The sequence below is a fragment of the Podarcis filfolensis genome (genome assembly GCF_964270895.1).
Source record: "Podarcis filfolensis genome assembly, chromosome: 7".
NCBI lineage: Eukaryota > Metazoa > Chordata > Lepidosauria > Squamata > Lacertidae > Podarcis > Podarcis filfolensis.
The window spans coordinates 37,328,676-37,356,675 of NC_139603.1; the positions used below are offsets into that span (position 1 = coordinate 37,328,676).

Genomic DNA, 28,000 nt, shown 5'->3' on the forward strand with positions numbered 1-28,000 from the left:
GTTCACATTTATTATAGAGCAAGGTGGGCAACTGCAACGGCAAACGAGAAGATTTTTTCCCCTTGTGTATTGAAAGCTAGCCATTCTGACTTTAGCCCTAATACTTAAAGCCAATTCAATGATTCCAAGAAAGATTAAATATGAGACACTCGTCTGAAGTGGACGGTGCATGTTCTTCTGTTGTAGTGGCAAGAGTGCACATCGCTCTTATTTTGATGAAGTTCAGAAGCAGGTGGAAAGGAAGCACGAGACAATTGTGCTTCCTCTTTTGCTGCTTCTTTGGAACAGCTGAAGCATCTGTAAATATATAATGGAGGAAGGAGGTAATTTGCAAGAACAAATGAGAAACCTTTTCCTTTTAGCAATGTGGGCGAGTCACCACTATTTTCACTTGCACATATTGTATATGCATGGAGCACACACACAGGAGCTCATATGGCTGAACATAGATGGTAGCCAATGCTTTTTATATGCTATAATTAAGGGATTTCTCGAATGTGTGGGGGAGGGATGGCTCATCAACCTTCCTCTCTCCGGCACCCAGGGCAGAATTGCAGATTTTGATAAGAGGTGTGTGCTTTCACATAAGCATTGTGATTTGCAACTGTGAATGTTGCTTTCTTTGTTGTCATTGTCACTTTTTTTCATCAATTTAATTAGATACAATTTGTCTCAGCTTTTCCCGTGCAGCATTTGTTTACCTACTCATCAAGACCGACACAGGCCAATTAGTGTAGTGTAATTGTTTAACCTAGTCAGTGTGAGCCTGTACTGGATAGTATGTGCTGCTCCTTGAAAAGTGTGGAGAGGGCGGGGGGGGGAGGGAGAGAGATGCAAGAAAGAAATGAACGAATGTTAATAGGCCTTTCAGTGATATGAGGGTCTTAAAGCATCGCTGACATGATACACTACAAACACAAGTCCCACAGATATGCCACCAGCCCTTTATTTCTTCTTCACTGTCACCACAATCATGATGTGATCAATTTCCTAAGCACATTCTTCAAGTCCATTATAACCAAAGTGCTCAATGGCACAATCTCCTCTTCAGGATGCCCACAGAGAGCAAAGAAGCCATGGAAAATAAGAGGCGGGGGGGGCATGCTATATCCTAGAGGTGTGTGAATCAAGGTGATTTGGGGAAGGTTCTTACGTTTTGGATTGTCGTGTTAATAAATAAGGCTCTGTGGCATCAGTTGTCCAAAAAATACACTTCCTCCCTCCCCCATCCTACCCCTCCCCATGAGAACGGGGGGGGGGGAGCCCAAGTTGACTGGGGAAATGCCCAGAGCTCAGAAGTGAAGGGGGTGGAGACATAGAGAAAATCTTTTGTTTTGTCAGACAGGCCTAGCTTTTAATCACAGTGAATTATCTCCCAAGGGCAATCCTTTCACAGTCGAGGAATTAAAAACTGAGTTTGTTTTTCAGATGGTACAATGCCATCCTCTATTCAAGTCTATTGACAGATCTCCGTTGTATCACCAAAAATCCATGGGGGTAGGACAGAAGCCCACCCCCGCCAACAATTGTTGGTGTAACAGGTTCCTTACATGGGGGTTTGTGTGTGTGATCTTTCCCCCACCCCTGTCTTTCCTGAGGAGTCATGCTCTTTTCTTCTTCTTTTTTCATATATTGCCACCTTCACCCACATTGATTCTAGGCTGGATTTAGACACATCAAATAAATATTTCAGTTAAATGTGTTGTAAATTTAAACAGGGAAAACAGGTAGAGACGAATAGGACTCCACAACGCCATCTGGTGGCGAAATGTTATATCGCATATGCAAAACTTACAAATCGCTTTTTCTTTACCAGTCTAGCTGAGTTCCTATTGTACCCATCCAAAATGGGAAAGTCTATCCTTGAAGGACCAGCATTGCAGCTATTATTCAAAAATTTAGCAGGCTTCATTCCCTCAGAACACTTGACCATGTCTGCAATTTGGATCCAATTCTGACAGAAAATGAAAACACCTTGTTTTAAAAGTCAAGCTTTAAGGTTTCCTGCATGAAAACTATTGGGTGTATCTGTGTAATATTTGGTAAGCTTAATCCTCTCTGAAGGAGCTGTTATGCCTGAACATTTTATGTACCATGGTGAAAATGAAACAAGTTACCAGCCATTTTTAGATTCCCATTTTAGAGTGGATGGGCAAGAAATAGCTTTGTTTTAACATACTGTACTTTTGTTCCTATAGAACCAGTCAAACTGAAAAGATGCAGAGCATTGCAGACCAGGCTTGTTCTTACAGCTGTCCCTGAACACCAGTTGTTGAGAGTCACAAATGGGGAGAGAGCTGCTGTATTCAGTTCTTGCTTGTGGGCTTCCAATGGGCATCTGGTTGGCCACTGTGAGAACAGGCTGTTGTATAAGATAGGCCTTTGGCCTGGTTCAGCAGGTCTACTCTTACATTTTTAAGATTTAACTTTATTTATAGTCAAACTGGTAAATGTATGAAGAATACAACCAGAGCACACCTATTCAACACTACTCTGCAGCGAGGTTGCCTCAAACCCTCTCTTCTTTTCTTTGTCTATTTCCATAAGCAATTTATTTCCTTTTCCTTAAACGTCTTTTGGAATTCAACTGTACATTTCTTCCCACCCCATAATTTCATTCCTTCCTGCTTCCTTCATCCCTGATGTAAGAGTTTTTTATTGCCTTCTCCTCAGTATAAGGGTTTCGCTATGGGTCAGCATCCCCTCAGATGTCAGGTTGCATTTTTTGGTGAAGAAAGTATTGATCTGATATGTAGATATCTTTCCTATTCTAATTGATCCAGGAGGGTTCTGGAAGCTTCTCTGTGTGATACAACTAGTGCAAACTGGAGGTTTCTAGCCGACAAGCAAGTTTCTATTCTGTCTAAAAAACAGACAGAAGGTTCCTGATGTTTGGCTTATTCCTTTGTAGAAGCTGAATAGCTTGTTTGGACTGGTTCTGTTATCTCTTTCACTCAAGGTCATGCTGACTATAATAATAGGCCAGAAGGAGCTTGACTTTCTACTTTCTGTCTTCCTTTCCTTCTGGTGTGGTATTCTTAGTATTAAGGTTTCAGTCTTCTTATAAGTTTAGGTTAAGTCTGCTGCCACTGGATTTCCTATGGACAGTGCCAATCCTGAATGGATGGATGGGTTGGATGAGTCCCTTATTCCTCCAGGACCTTTCTCACCAAAGAGCACCCACACTTATCATGTCCACTCCTTTTTAGTTACAGAATCCCTCATAATTCTGTTCCTCTATTCATTAATTAACTTCACTCATTAGTTAACTAAATCCCCACCTGTAACCAGTTCCCTATCCATTGTTATTTTGTGGGTCTCGTTTGCTGTGGAGTCATACTGTCTCTAGCCTTCAATTGCTCTCAGTAGTGAACTGAGCCTTGCTCTGCTTCCTCGGCTGATCGCCTCCTCACACCTGACATTCTCCCATCTTCCTTCACTGATGGTTCCAGCTGTGACAAAAATAGCTAGTCAGGCTACCTGCAAAAGCAGGAACTTTACACCTGACTTCTGAGTTCTCTTTCAGGACCACAGCTTGATGCTACTGTTCTGCCTATCTAGCATAGGGATGTGGGGAGACTTGTGTCCCTCCAACTGTTGTTGGACTATAGCTCCAATCGTTACTGACCATTAGCCATGCTGGTTGGTGCTGATGAGTGAGCAACAACATCTGGAGGGCTGCAGACTCTCCATCCCTGGTATGGGGAGATCCATTTGCATTCAGCTACTACTCTTATTCACATATGTGCCTGTGTAAGAGACAGTCAGTATGTGACAACATATCACTTTCTCCTTTAAACTAGCCTGTGTAAAATACCAGAGTTTCCTCCACTAAGTGAATTCAGCAAAGGATACATGGAAATATCCTAGCAGGTAATCACAACTTCTAATGATTTCACAAACCCCTGCTACATGACCCTAAGGCATTTCTGCGCCTTGCAGTGTTTCTCTTCCTGGTGAGCTTTCTTCTGAAAAACACTTAAGCAAAGAAATTATTCTGTCAAAGTACAATTGAACTCTGTGAGGACAAAAATAAAGAGAAATGATTTGCTCTTGCAGTAGCAATGGGATACTACAATAGCCGAACAAGGGGCTGTTGGAATAACCTTTCACAACCCCAGTAAAAAAGGAAAAGATTGATATGGGTACACGTGCACATACAATTCATATGAGTAATCTTACGTTGGGAGAACCAGTTATGGCTGTATTTGAAATATGAAGTTGGGTATCCATTGGCCATGCAGGGCAATAGTCCCAGATGCAGATCCTGAAAGGAGTCTGACACAAACAACATTTGAACCCTAGAATTGGCTTCTTGGTGCCACCTTCACCTGCTCACATTTGCTAGGCCTAGTTGCTGATTGCAGCCAGTACGGGCACAGTACAGGCACATCCACCTAAAGGACAAGGTAAGTGCCCTAGCAATGACAGGATTCTGTGACAACTGAAACACAAAGTTTCAGATAAGCATGCGTTGGTGACATTTCAATGCTTCCTGACAAATGCAGAAAGCTTGGTTATCAAATTAAACAGTGAGCCATTGCGTGGCTAAGAGCATTACCGCAAAACCATTTTACATGATCCAGGAAAAGCTGATGATTTTCTTACCAGAGAGGCCGGCTCTAGCTCATTTCAGTCTTCTTGGGCCCAATGCAAAACAGACTTCCATTATTTGTCATAGCACTTCCACATAACAGTAGAAACGGGAAGTATTTTAAAATGAAAGGAGAATCAGACAAGGGAGGAAAATACCTTTTCTTCCTCCCTTTCCCCCTATTTTTCTTTCTTCTTTAAAAATCATATCGATGTTGTGATTAACTTGCATTCTACAGCATAGCTGATGTGACAGTCAACCAAATTAATCCCATTATGCAAAATCTAGTTCACAAGTGGTTTTGCTTCTCTCTCCCTCTCCACCCCCCTTTTTTGCAAAATTATGTCAATTTTCCCATAAATTGGAAAGACCATGTCAGCTTTCTGTATTGCAAGTAGACACTACACAGTGCTGTATGTCTATATTCCTTTAATGCAGAAAGATACAAATTTTAGCTCAGTGGCACAAATTAAGATTCATAAGTTTTGTGCTGATGTTTCTGTTTACATGCAGCTTGTATGAGAATTGCCATTAGGTTGTGCATTCATTTTAATTCTCCTCTCTTGCATCATCCCAACCACAGGGAGAAAAAGGCGTTTAAAACATTTTGCACAGGCAAAATGTGCTAGGAGCTGCTGACTCCTTTTCCAACTCACCTTACTCAAAGATTTCCTTGCACATTAAACAACAAATCGGCTTAATTGCTTAATTAACTTCCAATAGGAACCCTTTTAAATCTCTGTAGAAATAAACAGTATATGTAGCTCTCCACTTAGTGCAAGACGGCAAACTACTCTCACCCGCTGCTTCATTCCACCCACACTACTCTTCTCATGACTAGATTTGGCCCTTCTGTAGGTGGCCAGAGCTGAATTCTCTATATCCCAGCCAACCTGTCAAATTAAAGCCTTTTCTGCTGTGTGTTAGACAGAAGTGATGGGGAAGGTTAAAGCACTGTAGCCTTTTGCCACCAATGCATTAGGCCTCCAACATCTGCTCACTGGACTCAACAAACGGCAGCTCACTCTGTTAGAATGTAGCATCTTCAACACAGATGTTAACTGTCACTTTTAACAAAGCATCTATGGTATTTTAAGGTACACAAAAACCTACATAGCTATTAAATCTTCTTGAAGTGGTTTGTTTGGAAGGGCTTTTGTTTTTTTAAGGTTTTTTTTTTTTAGTCCTAGTAAATTTGTGTGTTTGTGCGTGTGTGTGTGCACATGCTTTAGATTCATTAGACATGTGTCAAGTTGTCAGCATCCAACTGTATGCATTTGTGTCCACCTTGTGAACAACAGAACATTGAAAACAACAGAACATTCTCCCATGAATGTTCACTTCTTGGCAGCTCTGAGATAAATTTTGAGCAGTTGCTATTCTTGTTGATAGTTTTATTTATTTTGTTTTTAAAGGAGTTATTTTTTGTAAAGATTCTGACACTTTCTGTCATGTCGTACAGTTCTTATCTTGGGGTCAAAAAGGAATACTCTACAGATCAGATATATGTGTGTCTCTATCTATCTGCCTTCTGCTATGAAGAATATCTCTTGCCAGTTTTGAACAGTGGGCTGCTTCACATATCACAGCATGAACATGCACTGTGTGCTTTGTAAGGAAAAAATAGTACCACTAGGTGGAGATGTATCCTATAACTGAGAGGTACATTTGGGATGGGGAACCCTAGAAACAAGAGACCTACAATGACCATTGTGGCCACTGTATGGACTAAAGGACAGAAAGGGAATGGGAAGTGGGCTGGACCACAGTTCTTCATAACATTGCCTGTCTCCGATTGCAGAGGGCAACATTGCTGCCAGAGACAGAGGCAGCAAAATCAAGTCTGTTCCTTTCCCTTGTCTGCAGGTATCTCATGTTCCATTGAGAAGCCCAGTAGAGTGGCCAAAGTCCAGCTGTAGCCACGGTTTCCTTTGCATTGACTTCTTTCTTCTGAACTGGTCTTGGCTGGTAAGTTCAAAGCACTTAAATAATACCTGCCTAGAGGATATCACATACATTTTGTTGCACATCATTGTGACGGTTTTCTATCTTATGAAATATATTTGGTCTACCTATAAATGTACCACATTATTAATTAAACATGTGCCTGCCATACACGTTTATTACACATAGGTTGAAAATGTAGAAGACATAAAGGAAATTGATCATGATCCAGCTCTCCTTCCATCTGTTCAACTTTCTGCACCTTCATTATATCCATGTCAGAGATTATTACATCCTTTATGTGCCTTACACACATACACACACAGTGTGGTACAGAAGATTATGTCTGTATCTAGGTATGTCTGTTTCTTTTTTGCTTTATATTCCTCACTGCCCTACTCGTTTGCTAGACAATTGTACAACTGCACAAATAGTATGATTCACAGCAGACTCACAAGATACATGGACATCTGGCATTGTGTATTAGATCAACTGGGCAATGCTCAAACCATAGACCATTTAATTGTCCACCACTGGTTTATAGTATGAACAGTCCTTGATCACAAGAATGTCTGTATATCCACTAAAATGCCAATTAGTGCTGCACCATGTAGGCGTGAAGCCTGCAGTAGACTTTGTGGCAGGAGTGCCAGCCCCCACAACTGTGAGTGCCATGCAGACTACATGGCCCTGGGACCAAAATTTGTAGGTGCCTGGCCCCTTCAAGGGGAATTTTGTGGATGCTCTGACACCCAGGGCCCCAGGGAGTTGGCACCCATGCTTTGTGCACTTCTTAATATTACCTAGCCAAAGGAGCTAAGAATAATGAGAAAGGAAAGGGGAAAGACTCCTCCAAGGCATTGTGGAAGGGAAAGGAAGAGCTCCCAGTAGACTGCTTGTACTACAGACTTCTTTCCAATGTTTGAATGTACGCACTTGCTTGCTGGTTACAAGTAATGTCATTCAGACGTTGATAGTGTGGATTTGTTAATATATCCATGCTTCCTCTCATTCGAGCCATTTTGACAGAAGAAATCTGCACAAAACAGTGCTTATGAATTTCCCTGATTTCTTTGTGAAATAATGTGGATAGAAAGAGGGAAGGAAGGAAATGCATACAGTTTAATTTTCCACTTTCCTTACAAATGCATGTTACATATCCTGATTGACTACTTAGGCTACACCTGTGCAGCAGATGGGGGATACTTACATCAGGGTAGGGCCTCCAGTTTACTTTCACTATCAGGGATTCCATCGTACAAGGATTCATGCAGCAACTTTGGATTGACTGCAGCTGTAGAATCAGCCAGTCTGGAATACTACGAACATCTCCACGTGCATATTAAACCTACAACTTATTGGCTGTTATTTGCTTGAGACTCTAAACATGAATTCTGCCAACTATCACATTATCATGCCAGACAAGATGCAAACCTGAACCATATGGATGGGGAAAGGGACCCTTTTGCTTCCATCCTGCTGCCTTGCCTCTCTCTAGCTCATTGCATGCTCTAAGTTTTTAAATGGACTGACTATTTCCACATGGCATCAGGAGGTGGGGGCAAGGGGAAGCTATTTGGAAAAGTGAGTGTTTCCTTTTTAAACAAGCAAAACTGTGAACAATAACATACCCACTGTTTCCTCATCAAACATAAGGCTTTGCAAAAAGTTGTAATAAAATAAATGGAAAACATTTAAAAATCTGTGCTGCAGATTTAGCCAAAATTGTACAGAGCTGCAGATGCCCTCTGCCTCAGGGAATGACTAGTGTAGATGCTTTTCGAGGCCTTGTTAATGTGGCAACAAAAAGCATTTTTTTCCTTGCTAACATTCTACTAGTCTTGTTTTTGTGGTAATTGTATACTAAATAGTTCCCACATAAAGTGAACCATTTCACCTGTATACTCATTTCTGCTGCTGTTGGTGTTGCCGGTTGTGTTGCAAAGAGGAGGAGTTTCTCCTCTCCCTCGAGTGTTTGTATGAACCAAAAACCAGATGTCATATATATATATATATATATATATGGACACCGTGACTGCTCTGGGTCCCCCCAGCCCTATTGAGCAGATCTGGGAAGGGTGCATGGTGTACATGGGTCAGTTCCATTGCACAGGTGAAAAGCCTTGTCTAGTGGCTCTGTTTGGCTTGCTTGCTTAGAATCATAGAATTGTAGAGTTGGAAAGGAACGCAGGGGTCATCTAGTCCAACCCCATGAATATGCAGGTGGCTTCACATAGGTGCATAGAATTTGGAGACATTGGACAAATGTATAAGGGTGGTCTAAGTATTGACAGATAAACAGAAGGCAAACTGAACAAAGGCCACCAAACTCTTTCTAACATTCAGAGAACTTGGGTGGTATTCAACTCAGTTTTACTCAGAGTAGACCCATTGAAATTAATGAACCTAACTTAGTTGTGTTCATTAATTTCAATTGGCCACTCTGAGTTCTTCTTCTTTGGTGATCACTTGTAGCCGAGTAAGATTGTCTTCCATGAATATGGTCTTAACAGCATGTCCATAGGTGACTGTGGAGGCCAATTCTGGATCCGCACATCCTTCCACATAGGGGGCATAGGTTTCCAGGTGGGAGTTGATCATGGTGAGGATTTGCCAAACATGCCTTCCTCTTAGCTCGTTTCTCCCTTTCGTCCCGAGTTCATGCTTCTTCAAATTCCATGACGCCTTTAGTAGAGGCTATTCTCCAACTGGAGCGCTCGCAGGCCAGTGTTTCCCAGTTGTCAGTGTTTATACACATTGAGAGTGTCTTTAAACCTCTTTTTATGTCCAGCAATTATGTTTTCCATTCTTAAGTTGGGAACAGAGGAGTTGCTTTGGAAGACAATAATCAGACACCGACCAATCCAACGAAGTTGATGTTGAAGAGTCATTGCTTCAACACTGGTGATCTTTGCTTCTTCTAGTATACTGACGTTAGTTCGCCTGTCTTCCCAAGTGATACGAAAAAGAATTCGGAGACACCTTTGATGGAATATTTTGAGGAGCTGGAGATGTTGTTTATAAGTCGTCTGTGTTTCACAAACGTACAGTAAATTTGGTAGTACAATAGCTTTGTAAACAAGCTAAACTCTCACCCAATACTCTCAAATTACAATACTTGGAGAGAGGGCTTTTGAACAGTTACAACTAGCACCTTGCTCTCACAGCATTTCACTCTTTTGTTAGGGGTAGTATTCAGTTAAGGCCAGCAGTCTGCAGCTGTTAGGGAGAGCTGGAAACTAACTGGCAGACTGAGCCCAATCCCAGATCAAAGAATAAGAATGGTCAGAAAGAGGTCTTTCAGTACCCTGGACAGGTCAGAGTGAACAAACGCATTGTTCCGAAGAGTACTTGGTTTCCTGTGTCTGGGTGTGTGTGTTTGGTAGAGAATATGTGGTTCTATTGATGTTGCTAGACTACAGCTCCCCACATCCCCAATCATTGGCCATGCTGGTGCAGGACTGATGGAAGCAGAGGCCAACAATATCCGGAGAGCCACAGTTTTCCCATCATTGGACCACCATTGCAGAAGTGGAAGGGGGATATCTTGCAGGAAGACTCCTCTGGCCTGGAGCCTAGTACTTCAGTGGTCTCTGCTATTCATAACCTGCATTAGTCTATAGACTTTGAGGAATGTTTTTCCCTGGAGGTAGGGAGAAATAGGTCTCTTGGTAGATCGAAGTCTCTGGAGATGCTGGCTCAGAACCTGCAGTTTTTGGCTTTAGGCTTAGATTGCAGATCCACATCTAGTGCTCATGCTACCTACACCACAAACTATTATTGCTTAGATGGTCCTTATCCCTGTTTGTGCAGGATGCCATTCATGGTGGACTCATGATAAATGGGGTGAAATGACCTGAACTTCCTCTGCTAGTTGGAGGCGCTGGTTGGAGGTGAGACTAAGAAGCAAGCACTCAGTCCAGGCATAAATGTTCGTGGTCTACAGAGATACAGTGCACGAAAAGTTTTTAATTACAATATAAATATCAAAATGGGGATATGGATTAGAATCTTGTAGATAATTCTTATATAATGAGCTGCCAGTAATATGTGGTTTGTGGTCAACAAATGAAAAGATTGCATTCACACAGAGTTGATCTGATACAAGGAGACTATTCCCCTTGGAAGAATGGAAGGTTAGGGATTAGGAAAGGAAAGCTGTAGAAGAAGAGCCAAGGACAAATTGCAAAGTGAAGATACAAGGCACCAAAGCATAGCTATTCTGTCTCCTGGAAAATCTTCTCCAATAATATCTTTAACTGCTCTGATTTTGTCATATTTTTCCCATCTGTTCTCAAACTTTAAATTGCAACCACAAAAGGTGCCTTTTTTAACAAACAAAAAAATGAAAACATTGCTTCTAGCTATGCAAAATTTTGCACCAGACAGTACATTCAGCACTTGTGCAGTAAAAATCAAATTGTACAGAACACACACACACCTGGGCAATACATCATTTCCCCATATGTAAATATATATACATACAAACATATGCATCTCTTTTTCTCCCCCCTTCACCCTCTTTCTCTCTCACACACACTTACCATAGTGCATTCCTCAAATGACTTGCAGCTAAATTTGAAAAACAAGTGAAGCATGTCTCATACTTGGGAGATATGCCTAAAAACCAAGGAAAATTTATTTTTTACATTCACTGCCAGATATTGCAGTGCTACAAGGCTATATGTAGATAGGGAATAATGTGCAGCTTATCACGTCAATGATAGATTTCACCATGCCATTTAAGATATAAATCATTAATACAAGTCATGAATTTTCTGTTTACAACACATGCCTTAAAAAAAATAAATCACTCCAACATAAAAGAACATGAAAAACCTTGGCATATAAGACCCATATAGAAGATACTGTATTGAACACCAAGCAAGATATTCTGTTTACAGGAACAGAAAGCAAGAAATGCCTGGTTCCCTGTAACTTCACTTCTCACAGTGAGGGAACCAACAGAAGGTCCTCAGAGCTGGATCTCAGTGGCCAGGCTGAACGATGGGGATGGAGATGCTCCTTCTCAGGTATACAGGGAGAAACTAAGGAAAGGCCAAGGCAATGAATAAAAGACTATGGTGCTGGTTCAGAACCATGGTTAGCGGTCCTTCAGCAAAGGCAGAAAAAAGGTGTCTTGCAGCAACTGTAGAGCTTTATACTCTAGGTTAAGGAGTCAAGATGTACATCCTGCCCCATGAGTGCTGCATCTGGCCCGTTTAAGGGATGATTCATTTCCTGCAACCGTTGGCTGCTTCTAGGCTTCAGGATCTTGATTTTTGGAGACTGTTTGGAGAAAGTCTCTCAGGTCTTTCCTGATCCTTTTAGAAGTGTTTGTCCCAGTCATCCGAGTCTGGTGGCAGCAGAGTCTTCTTGGGATTCATGGGACAATATGCAGGCTCTGGTGCAAGTGGATTCACATAGGAAGGACCGGTCAGGGTGTGTGTGTGTGTGTCTCCATCTCCCCCTATGGACTACAATTGCAGAAGGACTCTGCAACTAGGGATTCCTGGTCTGAAACCATGACAGTTACACCTAAATGATATTCCCAAATCTGCCATCTTAGTCAAGGTGCCTTACCCAGTCTAATATAACCAGGGAGAGATGTGGGTGAAAGAACCAAGAGTGAGCTGCTTTAGTGAATCAATTGGAGATGAAGATAACATTAGGAGATTATTGCAGCTGAGGTACTAATGAGATAATGCAAATGTGAGGATTTGAAAGGCTAATCGCACATCTCTCAAAATTGTGGGAAGAGGTCATGGGCAAAAAATGTCCTAAAAGCTGAGACTGCTTAGCCAGTGAATGCAGGAAACAGGAGCTGTGCAGATCCTCTTCTCTCACACACAATCTGTGTGGTAGGAGCTGTACAGTAGTGCAGTTTGTCCCTCACACAAATAGGTCAGGGAATTCCAGGTAAGGCATAGTGCATTGCCATTACCTTTGTTGCTCCCACTCCTGAACTGGGAGATGTGCACTGATAGTGTTAAACTGACCAGTGCAATGTGCAGAACTATTGTGAATCTTTATGCTAATGAATTCATTTGACATATATAGGAGATCATTTCAGCAGGCTGTGTAACATCTGCAAAATTCTGTTAGAGGTATGGCCCTTGTTTAAGACACACACACACACACACACACACACACACAGACAGACACACACACTTTTCAGTGGTTGAAATTGAAGGAAATGGTGGAAGGAAGAAACAGAATCTTCCAAATGCCCCCAGAGACATCCACAAAAATCATAGATCATTGAAGGTGAAGTTAAAAGCCATGTACAAACACTGACTATTGATCTCTGACTATTTTGCACGTAGATTTTTCACATCTTTGATTCAAAACAAGAAATTCAGTAAATCTCTCAAAAGTAAAATAAAATAAAATCCTCCTTCGTTTTGCAGAAGCTTTTCAGTTCATTACAGTGTTATTAGTCAGTCTTCATAAAAGTGCTATGCATCTTTATTAAAAATGGAAGTTCACATCATTTTATGTCCCCATAAAAATGGGCGGTGGTAGCCTTGATTAATTTCTTCACGTAGTGTGAACTTTACAGCAAATTGGACAGCGTAATTCAATTCCTACTTCTGAAGATTTTTTTTTTTTTGTTGGTAGAAAATTGAAATAATTCATATGTAATCATATTGCCTTTGCAAGAGATCTTTAAGAAATAATATCCTGGAGTAATGATTGTATGGCTTAATTATTAATGCCATACTTTCAGGCATGGCGGCATGCATCCCTTTTATAACATATAGGATTCTTAACAAAAATGCTTCTCTGTCCATATCTTGTTGGTTCCTGGGCTATAATATCTACTCAGGGTGCCATCTGCCGATAACTTCTCCTGGATTCTCCTAGTCCGGGAATGCAAGCCACCCCATGTATAAAACCCACCTGTGCTGTGGCTTGGTTTTAGATGTGTTTGATTTGTTTGGAAAGATTCCATGGCTAGGCTACACACATTAAAAACCAGGAGAGGGCATAAAAGGAGGTAAGGTTTGGCATAGCATTTTGGTTTTAAATAAACTCTATTTTTAACCACACTGGCTAGACCCCTTTAAAAATTACACAAGAAAACCAATGGAAATCATAAGGGAGAATAACGGGAGCTATCACTTTCTGTTATGATAGAGACCTTTCTGCTTGCCCTGTCCTACCTATCTTCAAGTGTTTGTTTGCTTGTCTAAACAGTATCGTTACATTCAAATTATATCTACATTAATAATGTTACTGCCACGTGAAGGGTGTCTAACAAAGAATTCAAAAGGTCACGTAAAAATGGATGCTGAATGTAGCTAATACTGCAGGGATATTGAAATGCACCACAACATTGCGTTGCACCGTCAGTGAGATCCAGAATGCACACAGCCTGGGGAGATAAAAGCAAGTGAGGCCCTACAATATCCATTCTGTGAATATATCCCAGCTCACAAATGACTACAAGTCCAGAAGAGTTTTGCTTCCATAAAAATGGAAAATCATAACAAATTGAGGTGGCTGAAAATGTCACTGAGTATGACATTTGCGCTTGCTTCCAAAGAGCATCTTCCAAGTGCTGACTTTGAACATAGGTACCAGTGCACTTTAAATCTAGCAGGATATGAGATGGCTAAGACTAGTGATAAAATAACAAAATGAAAATTCAAAAAGGACACCAGGTGTGTTTGGGATGAGCTTTGGATACTTGTTTGATGTAGTGCCCATTGTCATTAGCTTGCATTCCTGAATAAATCATTTGACAGAAACAATGCAAAACAAAACATATTGGTTGTCGGTTTTTAGCAACCATCTATGAGTGGAATGGGGGGATCACTTTCCTGTTTGTTGTGCATTACAATAGAATCCTATTACATTTTCATATTTATTCCATTTTCCATTTTCTTTCTCGTTTCTCATTTTTGTTTTTATATTTTCTGTTCCATTAACCTAAGGACCTTCCTTTACCAAAGTATTTAAGTCAGCCCTTCATTTATCTATCTTCTCCTTTGTTTGTCCTGAACTTCCTTACCTTTATTTCCCCCTTAATACAAATAATGTTCAAGTTGTAAAGTCCTCCTCCTTTTCCCTTTCTAAGGTACTGGTCCTTTGGCATAGGGTTTTTTATTTCTGCCATGCCTCTTGCTATCTATCTTCCAGTTCTCTCACTCAAGGAAATCATCTCTGCTCTCTAATGAACTTCCTGCCTGTTTCCAGGCTTTGTGAAATGCTATGATATTTTATCCCAATGTATAGACTGCTTCACAGCATAAAGCCATTGAAGCAGTGGACAATATAAAAACAATAAAATGCACAAATGCAAGCACAGAAAACTCTAAAAACAATGAAATCATCCCTAAAAAAAACACCCACCAAAAACAATGAAACAATTTCGTCAGATATAAAAGCAGTCTTCCCTAAACAAAAAATAATGTGTCCTGTAGGTGCCTAAGCATCATCACACTAGGCCTGTGTCTGATTTTGGCAGTGGTTTTGAAGTGGTTGATGGGTACCTGGAAACTGGCCACATCACATCACAGGCCCCCAAGATGCAAATGACAAAGCACTGTATTAGTGTTTGGACAGTTACCCAAGGAGAAAGAGCAGTTTCTGCTTTATCTGGACAAGCCCTTTTGAATCCCATTGCACCTGTGCTGTTTGAGATACTTTCATCGTGTTGAGAACTGCCTGACTCCGTGCTGCAAACCTCTTTCATTTCTCATCTCCCATGCCCAGCGTGCCAGAGCTCCCAGGGAGAGAATTTAGATGGATAAAGCTGTTTTGTATTGATGTTCTCAGCATGCCCGTTTCACCTGGACATGGACTCCTAGAGAATAGAGCTGGGGAGGGGACAGCAGAAGGGGAATCATGAATGCATAATGGGGCAAATCTCCTGGCAGTAAATATATCTCTTTCAACATATATCTCTCTGTATTTTCATGACCCAGACAATAAATATTCTGCTTTCATTTTGTCAAGATGTTTCTCCTAATATTTCACCATGTGGTCCTGTAGACATTTAAAATAAAGATGACACAAATCTGTGTAATCGTTTTCTACTCCAAATGATAGCTCTCTAGCACTAGCACGAAGCTGTCCAGCACACAATCTTCCAGTTCAAAAACGCTTCCATACGTGACTGTTGAGAAAATAGTCGCTCGCTATAATGGGCCATGGAACAAGCTCTTTATTCTTTTTTATTCATTTCTAGGACTTAATATTTTAGCAAATTGATCTAGTAGCCAGATTTAAAGTTGTAGATGCATTCAGGCTGCCTTGAGGGGTAGTTTACGGGTTAGAAGTTTTAAATAAAAGGGCAAAGCACTCCTCAGTGGGTGAGGGAGGGAAGGATAATTAGTGGCAGATCTGTTGCCATTTCTGAAGGTGAGGGGGCTACATCTGAGCCTTTCCTCCTTCTCCGTTGCTCAAATGTTGAGTATGGTTTTTTTTTGGGGGGGGGTTATTTCAAATTTTAAATACACCAGCTTCAGGGCTAATAACCTCCCACCTTCTATCCTTGTTCTGGATGTGTATCCAAGGAAGGAGTGAACTTTGGATCACAGAATCCACAAGCCTCCCAGATACATCCATGGAATGAGTCCAGTCGGCTCTTATCACCATTACAGTATTCAAAACAGAGCAGCAAGATTTTTAGAGGTTTTCACCTCTGCAGTGAGTGAAACTTCTCCTCCACTCCAGGATCTTTTCCTCTTCGCATAGAGTGGGAGGTCTGTGCTAACTTTATAGCCCCCTGGGATGCGCTCCCGGGGACCATAGGATTGCAGTCTAAAGGTATACATTTGTTCCATAAGTACTTACACATTCATGCACCATCAGAGCAGGCAAGGGATTTATTTGAGCTTTTGGGAATTCTGAGCCCTTTTGCCTAATCGGAGTTGCCACACTCATGATCTGATCACTCTCTACAGAACAGCCATGGCACAAAATTGGCTACCCCTTTTCTCCAGTTGCTCTGGGGGCAGATTTTGCCATGGGAAGGTAATCCTTGATAGCCATATTGACTGGCTACCCACCTTTACTGTGGCGCAGCTGCAAACCCACAGCCCTTTATTAACTGGAATGTCGTCATTCAAATGATCCTATGCAATACACCTTAGCTCCCCTGTGGCCCCATGTGCTGTGTGAATTGACGTGTACATGTACCCAATTGCTCAAGACGCATGCTGACATGGAAAAATAAACCAAGTATAATCCTTAACACCCTTAAGGAAATGATAAGGCCATTTGGTTTGAGCGCAATGCAGCTTACTTGCGGCAGGGGACAGGGGGATAAATTGTTTTGGAGATTGTACTGTTGGTGCTGCTTAAGAAACTGTTTGGAGAGTCTGTCTATAAATTGGCCACAAAGGCTTGCCAAATGCAATAGGAGCAATATCCATTGCAGTCTATATGTGCTTATTTCTGCACTGGCAACCACACCGAATTCACCGCAACAGCAGAGGAAAGGTAGTTCTGAATTATACTGTAATTCACTGCTGGAGATTTATGAATATTATTTTCCTGTAAAATCCAACATTTCCCATTTTACTGTTTGTAACCTGTAAGTGGCATAAAACTGTGTACCACACAGGATTTCTAAATGCAGTGGGTGCTGAACTTCAATGTTAGAACTGCATTACATGTGCATGTGGTTATACAGCACACATAAATTGTGCCTTTATGTTTAACTTGTCTAATCAGCTCACCATATCAAAACTTAATAAGTAGCTGCTTCTCATTTAAAGGTCTAGTAAAACTGCAATTACTTTGGCTGTAAGATGCCTTGTTTCGAAAAGTGCATTAAATAGTTTTATAGATATGGTTAGAAGCCCTTGTGTGGTTGTTTTTATGAAAGTGAATGAGTTCATTAATAATGGAGTCTGGAGACAGAAATACAAGTTAGGTGCTGGGAGAAGTACTTTCTTGTTTTCTTTCTTTTTCACAGGTACTTTCTAAAAACACAACTGGCTACAGTTCAGCTTCTACTGAAGCTGGCGTCCAGTTTCCAAATATTCACAGTTGTTTCAGAATAGCAGTCTGAGTGGGGATCGTTTATAAACCAATAATATAATCATAACAATATATTTGATGCACCATTTTTAAAAAGCAATTAATTTTCTAGACATATTAAAAGAAGCTGATTCTTATCCTTGACTGGATTTTTATCAGTATAATTCCAAAATCAGGAATTGCAAGAAATTAATTCTCTATGCATGTCAACATTTCATCACACGACCATTGTACACATTATATATAGATTCACATGAAGACTGCAAGAGGGGCTTGCATGTGTGAATCAGCCTTAGGTGTAGTCATCAACAAAATGTTAATGGTATCATACTGCTTTAAAGATCTGGCCACATTTGTGGGGGCATGTCCCATGACTACTGACTTTCATAGTACTTTGGGGGGCCCTCCAGGTATTATTATTGTTATTATTATGCATGCATGATGACTTGTGCTGATGATGCTATCGGGGTAGTCATACACAATCCCACTTTCAATACTGTTTGTGCCTGCAAGCACTTGGGGATGGTCACAGTGTTTCATGTCCAATCAGTCCATATCCTGTAACTTCCTGCTAAAATCCTATAACTTTGAATACCACAATGGTCTTAAGCTTTTGTTGCTCTATAGCCCCTCTGGACAGCAATCATGTGGTAGCAGTGGAGTAGCGTGGGGGGTGCAGGGGGGGCCGGCCGCACCGGGTGCAACATCTGGGGTTAGGGCAAATCCATGGTTTAGGGGGCGCAAATCCACGGGTTAGGGGGCGCAAATCCACGGGTTAGGGGGCGCAAATTACTTGCCTTGCCCCTGGTGCTGACAACCCACGCTACGCCACTGTGTGGTAGCATTGGGAAAACATCGCAGAACAACCCACCAAACAGATTAAATCAGAAATACACTATTATTGTGCAAGAACATATTGCAGAATGCCTCAGCAATCTGGAGAGACCCTTTCTATTGTCCACAGTGGTAGATGGTTGAAAATCAAATTTGGACATGCTCTCTCAGTTTGCTTCTGTGTGGTTTTGGGAAATGGCTTGCACATCTCCATTATATTTCCAGCTTTTATCTTCCCTTCTGTTGTTGGACCACCTGTGGTGACCCTTTTTCAAGAATTCAGACATTAACTAGGAAAAACTTCCCTTTCAATTTAAACCGGAAGGAATGTATCATTAATAGATCAATAAAGTAGGTTTCTATCCTTCTCCGTAGACGGCATGGGCCAATCAGTACATCTTAAAAAGAAAAACTCAGATTTGCTGTAAATGCAGACCTGGGAAGAAATAGCAGATGGGTAATGTTTAAATTACAAACCTAAGGGAAGCTTTTTCACAGAAAACTCTTAAGCTTCAGCTCTGCAGCTCTTAAAATAAAGATTTTCTGTTTCCCTCAGTGACTCACTAAACCTTTATTTAGACAGTTGGTGAAAACACACATCACATATTTCATTTGAGGAGGAAAACAACTGCAGCTTGAAAACTGTGCTGTTATTCCTTTTGCGTGAAGACCAGTATCTACAGTTAGCCATTTTACTACTACCCTTTTTATATGAAATCCTAAATGCATTTTAGAATTTCTAATTTTCCCATACAGACTCACAACATAGCACCCTCTGGTGCACATATTACAGTGAAAGATTAGAACTATTAAGGAGGATTGTGTTCACTTTCTGGTAGACATTTCCCAGAGATGAATTTCAATATTTAGATATACAACAGAAACATAATGATTTAAATAGATCATCTTGCCCTTCAAGATAAGTAGGTAATTTTGTTTTGCAAAATTCTTGCAGGAAGTTTAATTCATTTATTTGAAGATTAAAGGAGTCTTTCTTCATATAGGATTGTTGTTTCTACACACTCAGGACACAGAAAATGTTGTTCCATGGTTATTATTCGGAGATAAACTCCAAGAATTGCATGTGATGTCAGGCATACTCCATCTGCTAACAGATCACATTTTCCCTCACTGCAATATTTGACTCCCCACCCCAACCCCGAATTCAAAGACTGAATGAAGACTACCATAGATGATTCCCTTATTTTCAAAATGGTGGGAGGGGTTTTTTGTTTGCATGGTCAGCATACAGAAATTGTTCCACAGTTGTTGTTCTGCCTGATGGTAGGGCCGGCTCTGCTTATATTACAGCTTGCATATTGAGTTAATGATGCTCATGGTAATGGTAGCTGACTCTCACATAGCAGAAGTAACCCCCCTGTAGCATGAGCTAAGGTCCCTTTTGACAAAGGACACAATGCGATGGGCTGTGATGGTACTTCACTGTAGTAGCTCTTGAAGTTTATGTTTGTACACCAGTGCATCAGATCCAAGAATTAGGCTGCATGATATGTCAATCACTTTTTATTCAAGTAAATAATAATAATACATGAGAGGTATTACAATAAATAATTTGCCACAAAATGTAGTGACAACTATAAATTTAGATGTTCTTAAAAGAGGATTGGGGTGGGGATTGGGGCTATTGTCCAGGGCTGGTTTTAAGCAGTTTTATTGTAATGGGTTCTTATTATATTAATTGTCATTACTTTTATGGATTGCACACCACTTTGAGCAGCAACTCTCCTAATAAGAGGCACAAAAGTAAAATAAATAAATATGGCTATATGGTACCTTCAGGTTTAGAAGAAGCATGTCTGGGTACCAGCTGGTGGGAAGCAAAATGGGAGAATGCTATTGCCTTCCTGCCCTGTTTCCTGGAGATATCTGGTTGGTCAAATAATAATAATAATAATAATAATAGTAATAATAATAATAGAACAGATATTTGAGTGGATCGCGTCTGCCACCAAGAACGTATGCTAAATCATTTTGTACGGGACTTCTGATAGATGGAAGGAGGGTTGGTCACGATTATCTGTAAAATATAATATAATATTCTCCGGACTTGCAGCCACAGTGCACAAATCTTCAGCTGAAAATTTGAAAAATCCCTTTACAGGAAGCCATTAAAACAACAAATAATTTAACGAAAGAAAACCATTTTTCTTTCATATTGAAGTTATTTGTATCCAAGATCAATGCCATGGATGCCAAACTTTCATATAAGGCTGCTTCAGAGACATATTTTTTTAAACTCACACTGATGGAGCCAGTACCTCTAACAGAGCATGCTCTTTGGAATTCCTCTATATCACATCCCCACCTCTCATGCATTTCCCAAGATGCTTCAATGTCGTTCTGAAATGGTTCACATTTTTCAGAGCAGTCATACTCAAGGACAGCAATAAGATATAAAGCTAGGGTTGTAACTGGAGGTTACATTGATTGGAGGAGTTGGCAAGTACCAAAATAATCAATACTCAGGCAATTAATGGGTCTCTAAGCCTTCCATGTGTTTGGATATACTATATTTGATGCTGGTTGGTTGGGTTCCTTGTTGATACAATTTTTCAAGACTGTTCATGGAAGATGCATAGGTATGCCAAGATACTGCCTTTTCTTTTCTAGAAATGATCTAAAAAACTGTAGCCATAAAGGCTGGGAAGGATCCGCCGGATTATAAAATGCCTACTCAAAGTCTTAATATGGTAATTTTCAATATAGCTTTAACTTTTGGAAGTTAAATTAAATAATTAGCATGTCTAATTCATCCTAGAGCACAGTTGCTCTAGGATTTTCCTGTTTCATGTTATACCATCTTTTCACTAATTTTGTGTTCACTTGCTTAACTGAACATTATTTGTTTACTTGTTTAATTTCTATCTCACCTTTTAGCAATCTTTGATCCCAGGGTAGGTTACACCAATGCAACAAAAATCCATTAATGTAACATGAAATAAAATTTAGCTTCATTCTGCCACTACTCCAGAAATATAAAACCGGCCTCACCATCAGTCTCCCCTGCCCCCAGCTACCAAAAGCCCAGACAAAAAGGCAAGACTTTAGATGACACAAAATCTACATAGTATTGGAGCCAGCTGTGTCTCAGTGAAGAGGGCATTCCACAAATATAGTCTGCCACCAAGAAGATCCTCTTCCAGACTACTGAACAATGGACTTTGCTGGGCGATGGAATAACAGGGACCACCATGGTAGATCCTAAAGTTGAAGTTATGGCCTACCATACATGTTGGGTCAGTGATTGTGTGTGTGGTATATTGAGTGATGTGCTGAGACAGTTCTGTGGTTGTTTTGAAGCCCAGAGCTGGCCCAGTCAAGACGACTCTGATGTGGATGTTGAAATCTCTTTTTACCACTGTCTGGGGTTTTTCCAGCACTACTCTTGAAGCCACCTCTATCAGTTCAGGGAGGGAGACATCTGGGAAGTGGGATGGATGATAACCAGCCAAATCCCCACTGCGTCTCTCTGACCCAGCACCAGAAACGAGCTCTTCAATCTGCCTGCCCATGAACTGGACTGGTCTCCCTGTGAAAGAAATAAAATATTCTTGGATGATAGTGACTCCCTCACCCCCAACCTAGCTTATGTTTTTGCTGCACCAATTATTAGCAATGTTTCCCCACCCAACCTTGTTTTTATATATTGCTTATTTGGTGAATTTAATGTAACCCTACAATGACAAGTGGGGCTCTCCATATTTTGCTAGGGCACATTGAATAGGAATTCTCCACACTTTCAGAGGACAGAAAATGAGTCATGGACAGCTCCATGTCTGGCCTAGTGCCCAAGTTTCAGGGACTAAACCTAGTGTCTACTGGTTTCATGTGCTCCAAAAATCAGCTTCCATTTTTGGTCAATGGAACCATTTCGGAAACCTATGAATTCTTCTATAAACATATTAGAGAAAGGATATTGAGTGGTACACAACTAAGGTTTAGTTAGAGAATAGACCTATTGAGATTAATGCACCTATCTTTGTCATGTTCCTTAATTTCAATGGGTCTACTCTGAGTTAAACTTCAACTGAATGATGTTACAGATGTCATAATTAATGGCATGTTGCAGACAACATAATTAATACTGCTTCCAATAGTAATGATGATGATGTGAATAACTACGAATAGCAATACTTACTGAATTTTAAAAGTTATAAATTACACTCATTTTAATAAATCGATGGCGTTTAAAAGTGCTTTTCTTATACCTTCTTCTAGTTGCTATGAGCAGGATTTACCTTATGAGCCCCATCAATGTAAGCCCTGTGCAAGGTGTTCTGCTTCTCCTCTTCCTTGCCCCCCAAAATTGGCTTAGTGTGTATGTGGGAGAACCTCCAGAGTGGCACATTGGAGTGGGGATCGTTCTGTCTGGCAAGCAGCAACATTTGTACTGACAAGATGTTTATCTACTCTACACTCTTTTTTCCTTAGCAAGGATTCAGATTTTTTTCACCCCGGCCCTGCCTTTGGTAGACAGCTGTCGGTTGCCATTATAAATGATAATAATCTGGAGAGCTTCTCTCTCACACACAGTTCTATTCACTTTACTTTTCTGCACCATACATTTTCAAAATCTTAATATATCATGTCAGAAAAATTAGCCTTGTTTCACATTGTCTAGCAAACAGTGAGCGGTGCTGCAAAGCAGCATTGGAAGCAAAGAGACACGATTACCAGAAGCTCAGCTGGGCAGAAGCAGTGGAAGGGAGGGGGGAAGAGAATATGATCCTTTTTCGTCGTACAAAAGTGGCAGACTGGCTGTTCTGTAGCAAGTAAAGAGACTTTGTCACTCACTGAAACCTGTCACCTTATGCTGTGATATTGCAGAGGCCTGCATGACAGGTCAGACCTAATGAGAAGAATAAGAATGTGGATACTGCAGACAGGGAGGCACAGAGAAGCAGCTTTTGTTTCCTTCAGGGAAATCCTTTCATGGGAAGAGTGTCCACACTTTCATACAGCTGTTGTACAGGACAGATATTTGAGAGATTAGAGCCGGGAAATGCCAGAAGTATTGGGAGCTTGCACAGTCTACTGATGGAGAAATGTAGACTTCAGACAGAGGGCTGGAAACACCAGCAAGAAGGAATATAACTTCCAAAAGAACAAAGCCTGCCCTCCGTATCCTAGGTCTCGTAACTGCTTAGGCACGTTTAGTTCTTTCAAATCTAAGTATAACTTTGAGCAAAACTGGATGATTCACTAAACATGCATGCAACACAGGGGTAGCTAAAAAAAAGTTGGCATTCACTCTGTCCACTCACCAGGGGCCATATGCGCATGGTGGATTTGACCACCCCACAACTGTCATGTACACCTTTTGCACACACATGACACACATTCCCCCTCCTCTGCTGATTTGTGCAGATCAGCTGAGAAGGAGGCTCATCATGCATGCACCACAACTAACCGGCTTGCAACTAACTTTCTACTCCTTTCTTTTCTCATCTTCATTTCCTATCTGTAGGCTACAGTGACACACAAGTTCCAACACATTCCTGAATACAGGTGAAAAGACACACACTCCTTTGTTTGTTTGTTGCTTATGGGCATATTTCATTGGGCAGGTAGAAACCAGACTTCCTGATGCATTACACTGTACATGGTCAGTGTACAATCATCACTGTTCAGTGCCAGATCTAGAAGTGTATGTTCCAGGTTTAGGGCTTGGTCCACGATTCAGTAATCGAATATTAATCGGAGCTTATGCTTGCTCATGTAAGCACTGTGTTCACTCCCAATTGCAAAGCAATCTCTGGTACAAAGCTCCCAGGAAGGTTGGTCCGCTCAAATCCATTTTGAAGGAGACGGTTCAATCCATGTAGATTGGTAACGTTACAAATAGGGCAATAGAAAAGCAAAGTAATGTAAGTAACCAAAAAGACAAAAAAAAAAAAGTTTAACCCAGAGGAACTTCAAATGAGGGTTAACTGAATGATATACTATAACATATTATCATTTTAGAATGTGCACATAGGATTAAAATCATTTTTAGTATAAAATCTTTGCACAGTGAGTTAAAGCCTTTAAAGATAAATCTACCATACTGTACCTAAAAATACCCGAGGTTAATGAATGAATTCTAAAAGGGCTTGTCTCAGCTATCTCAACATTTACTACACTCATACCAGTGAAATGCAGTTTGGCGATGACAGGAAAGGAGTGGCTTAAAATTTATACAAAGGATCAAACGAGATCACAATACTGCAAATAATTAGATGCGTCAAAGTGACAAGGGACAAAATCCTGTAAGTATTTAACATGGTTCGTCACGTACGATGCTTTAAATGTCATTTTTCATTCAAACCAGAAGAAACAACTGCATTTCATGTAAATATCTAGAAGGATGATCTCTGCAGCTATAATAAATCCAAGTCCACTATGGCTTCCTTTTTTGAATCCTGTTGCCACACTTTGGATGGGAGAGGGAAGGGAAAGCAATGCAGTCTTCCTGTTCTAGCAGGCATACTGTGGTGAATTCATCCCAAACAGCGGTTCAATCCCAAATGGTTCAATGCAATGCCACTCCCTCTCAGAGAACAAGAGAGTAGGTCCCATGATCATCAGCGATATGGATTCTTAGGGTCTAAATTCCACAACAAAGGGAGCAGACACAAAAGGTCTGCTATAACCTCATTGTGGCTCTGGTTTCTGAGGTGCAGTTTTGGACCTCTCCAATTACAGTTTATGAAAGGGAATAGGAGAGATTTATACACATGCACTCAGGCGCAAATACAAATGTGTATCTTTTTGACGGCAAGGTTATTTGTTGGGGGTGGTATGTGCACCTTTTTCCTTTTTTTGCAGTGACATAACTGTGAAGAGAAAAGCAGTTTACTCTCCCTGGTTTATATTAGACCTATTCTCTTATATTAGACCTATTCTCCCAAAGTATTCAGACTTACCATGGGGGCTGCATAAAATACATGTGCACACTTATCAGATACAGACGTTAGGTTGACAGGAGAACTGGGGTTATATCTCCCAAAGCAGCTTTCAATTGGGCTTGTTCTAATTATAATATAGACTTTGCTTTGCTCCCATCCCCCACCCCGGTTTATTTAAAAAGTTTTTGTCAGTGGTCCCCAAGTCTACAATAATAATAAATTTATCACAACTATCCTGCAGTGTAGTATTTTTGTTGTTGAACACACAGTAACAGATGTCAAGGAGGCCCTTGTGTGACACCGTTTGATAGTCTGCTTTCCTAAAGAACAAAACATCTGCTATTAGGTATTTAATAGCGCAGAGCTGCATTTTTTCACCTTTTAGACTGAATGACGTATGGAAGGGAAGTTGGCTTGACTGTACTGATATGTCAGCCTCCTTCCGCTGTGCTATTAGAGACTGTCAAGGAAAAAGTCTGGAGGCTTGTAATGTCGCACATTGAGTAAGAGCTCTTCAGTGTTTTTCTGCTATCAATTCCCAACATGTGAGCAGCAAACCACTTTTCACCTGGGTATTAGGCAGTCTTTGCACTGTATGTTCTTGATCTGCAGAGGCACATCGCCTCATGTTTTCTCCACCTCTGCTAGCGCACCAAAGGGACTCTGAAACATGTGCTCTCCCTTAGCCAAAGTGCCATCAATATCATCTACATCTAACCAAAGATAAACTGATCCCAGGGGGTTGTAACATGTTAAGGGTTCACCCACATGAAGATCACACCAAGCAGAAGTTTGTTTGCTTATTTATTTAAATTTTATTAATTTTGTAAAAGGAATCCCCGCGACGGGGTGAGCTCCCATTACTCGGTCCCTGCTCCTGCCAACCTAGCAGTTCGAAAGCACGTCAAAGTGCAAGTAGATGAATAGGCGGGAAGGTAAACGGCATTTCCGTGCGCTGCTCTGGTTCGCCAGAAGCGGCTTAGTCATGCTGGCCACATGACCCGGAAGCTGTACGCCGGCTCCCTCGGCCAATAAAGCGAGATGAGCGCCGCAACCCCAGAGTCAGTCACGACAGGACCTAATGGTCAGGGGTCCCTTTACCTTTACCTAAAAGGCAAATGTACAAAATATAAATAAGGAACACATGAAAGAAACCCCCAGAATTACAGAAAAGATCAGTAATAAATAAATAAAGTCAGTATTAAGTCTGATTATTCTTTCTCGCAAATTTCACATTCTGCAGCATAGGGTTCCCAAGCCACTGGTCACTCATCTTCCAGGTCACAAAGCTGCAGCTAAATCCAATTACCTGATTGGTGTTTCTATATGACAGGCCTGGGGAACCTTTCTCAGTGTGAGGATGACATTCCCTTGTCACCAACCTTCCTGGGGCTGCTTGCCAAAAAACAAAGTGGTATAGTATATGGCATTGTAGTCAATGTTATTCCTACTCAGAGGAAACCTGTTGAAATTAGTTAGCATTAGTAATTTAGGTTCATTTATTTCATTTGTTCAACTCTGAGCAGAACTGAGTTAGATACAACCCACAATGCTTATGTATGCCAACTAGTTTGAGCACATTCACATTTTACATTGTCAGGTGTACACCTAAACATTTGTGGCAGGTGTGAATAACCCATGACCTGCAACACCCACCACCCCAACCACTGGCCATATTTTCTGAGCTTGGCAGAAGCTGGAGCACATCAAGACCTGGATGGCCACCCCAATTTCATGGATGACAAGGCCTGTAGATGATGGCAGAAAAAACTACACTTGTTTATGTTCTCACACAAAAAGCCAAGAATAAGCCCCAAACACATGCATCTCCCCACCTCAAAAGGAGGCTGAGGAATCCCCAACATAGATCTATACTACATCGCCAACCAAGTCCACCACATAACCCCATACATTCTAGAAGACGAGACCAAACAATGGGTACACTGGGAGAGAGACATAATCGAAAACATTCCCACCACAGTATACCCTTTCCTCCAAAACAAAGGAAAATCCCCACAACACTAAACAGGTTCACACAGACAATATTTCAAGCATGGAAGGAAGAAGTAGGCAAACTGTCCCCAACCCCATTCCCACTAATCCTGCTGGCTCACCACCCACTATTCACCATGGAGCCAAAAATCGTCAGATGAAAACCTGGCAAGCCCAAGGTCTATATCTCCTAGCAGACTTATACAAAAACAACAAACCCATATTGACACAAGAAATACAAAACAAGCTAGGGGACACCCAAATACCCTGGCTAACACACCACCAACTGCATGCCTTCTTAGAACAATCCAGTAGTAAACTCAACAGCCTCTAGGTCCTTGACCACCTTCAAAAACCTTCTAACAACAATGGGACATGGCAAGGGGATGGTATCCACAATATACAAAACACTGCTCCAAAGCCCCACAAACCCCCTTGATGCAATCAAAAAACAATGGCATAGGCTATGAAATTAACCCCACCCAATGGACTAGCATGTGGACTAAACCTCCCTTTAAATCCATATCAGCGAAAAGAAGAGAACTCACTCTGAAACTTGCCATACTTGAATAAGTAGATCAATAAAATAATTCTGTCACACACATACACACACACAAAATTGCTTCGTTCCCCCTTCACCACACGCAACAAGTCGGTGAGTGGCCCACCATGGTTCTATGTTGAAGTACTTTTGTACTTTCACTTGGGATGAAAGCCGCCCTGGTTTAGAGCA

General features: G+C 41.0%; 1 protein-coding gene across 1 annotated transcript in view; it reads left to right on the plus strand.

Annotated features, from left to right (window-relative positions):
- LOC310766955 (uncharacterized protein) overlaps nucleotides 1–28,000 on the plus strand; it is a 147,104-nt gene that overhangs the window by 21,269 nt on the left and 97,835 nt on the right. Inside the window, exon 2 of the mRNA XM_083623599.1 lies at nucleotides 6,461–6,562. Within this exon, the coding sequence (XP_083479725.1) occupies nucleotides 6,461–6,562 (102 nt within the window). The remainder of the gene's footprint in view (nucleotides 1–6,460; nucleotides 6,563–28,000) is intronic.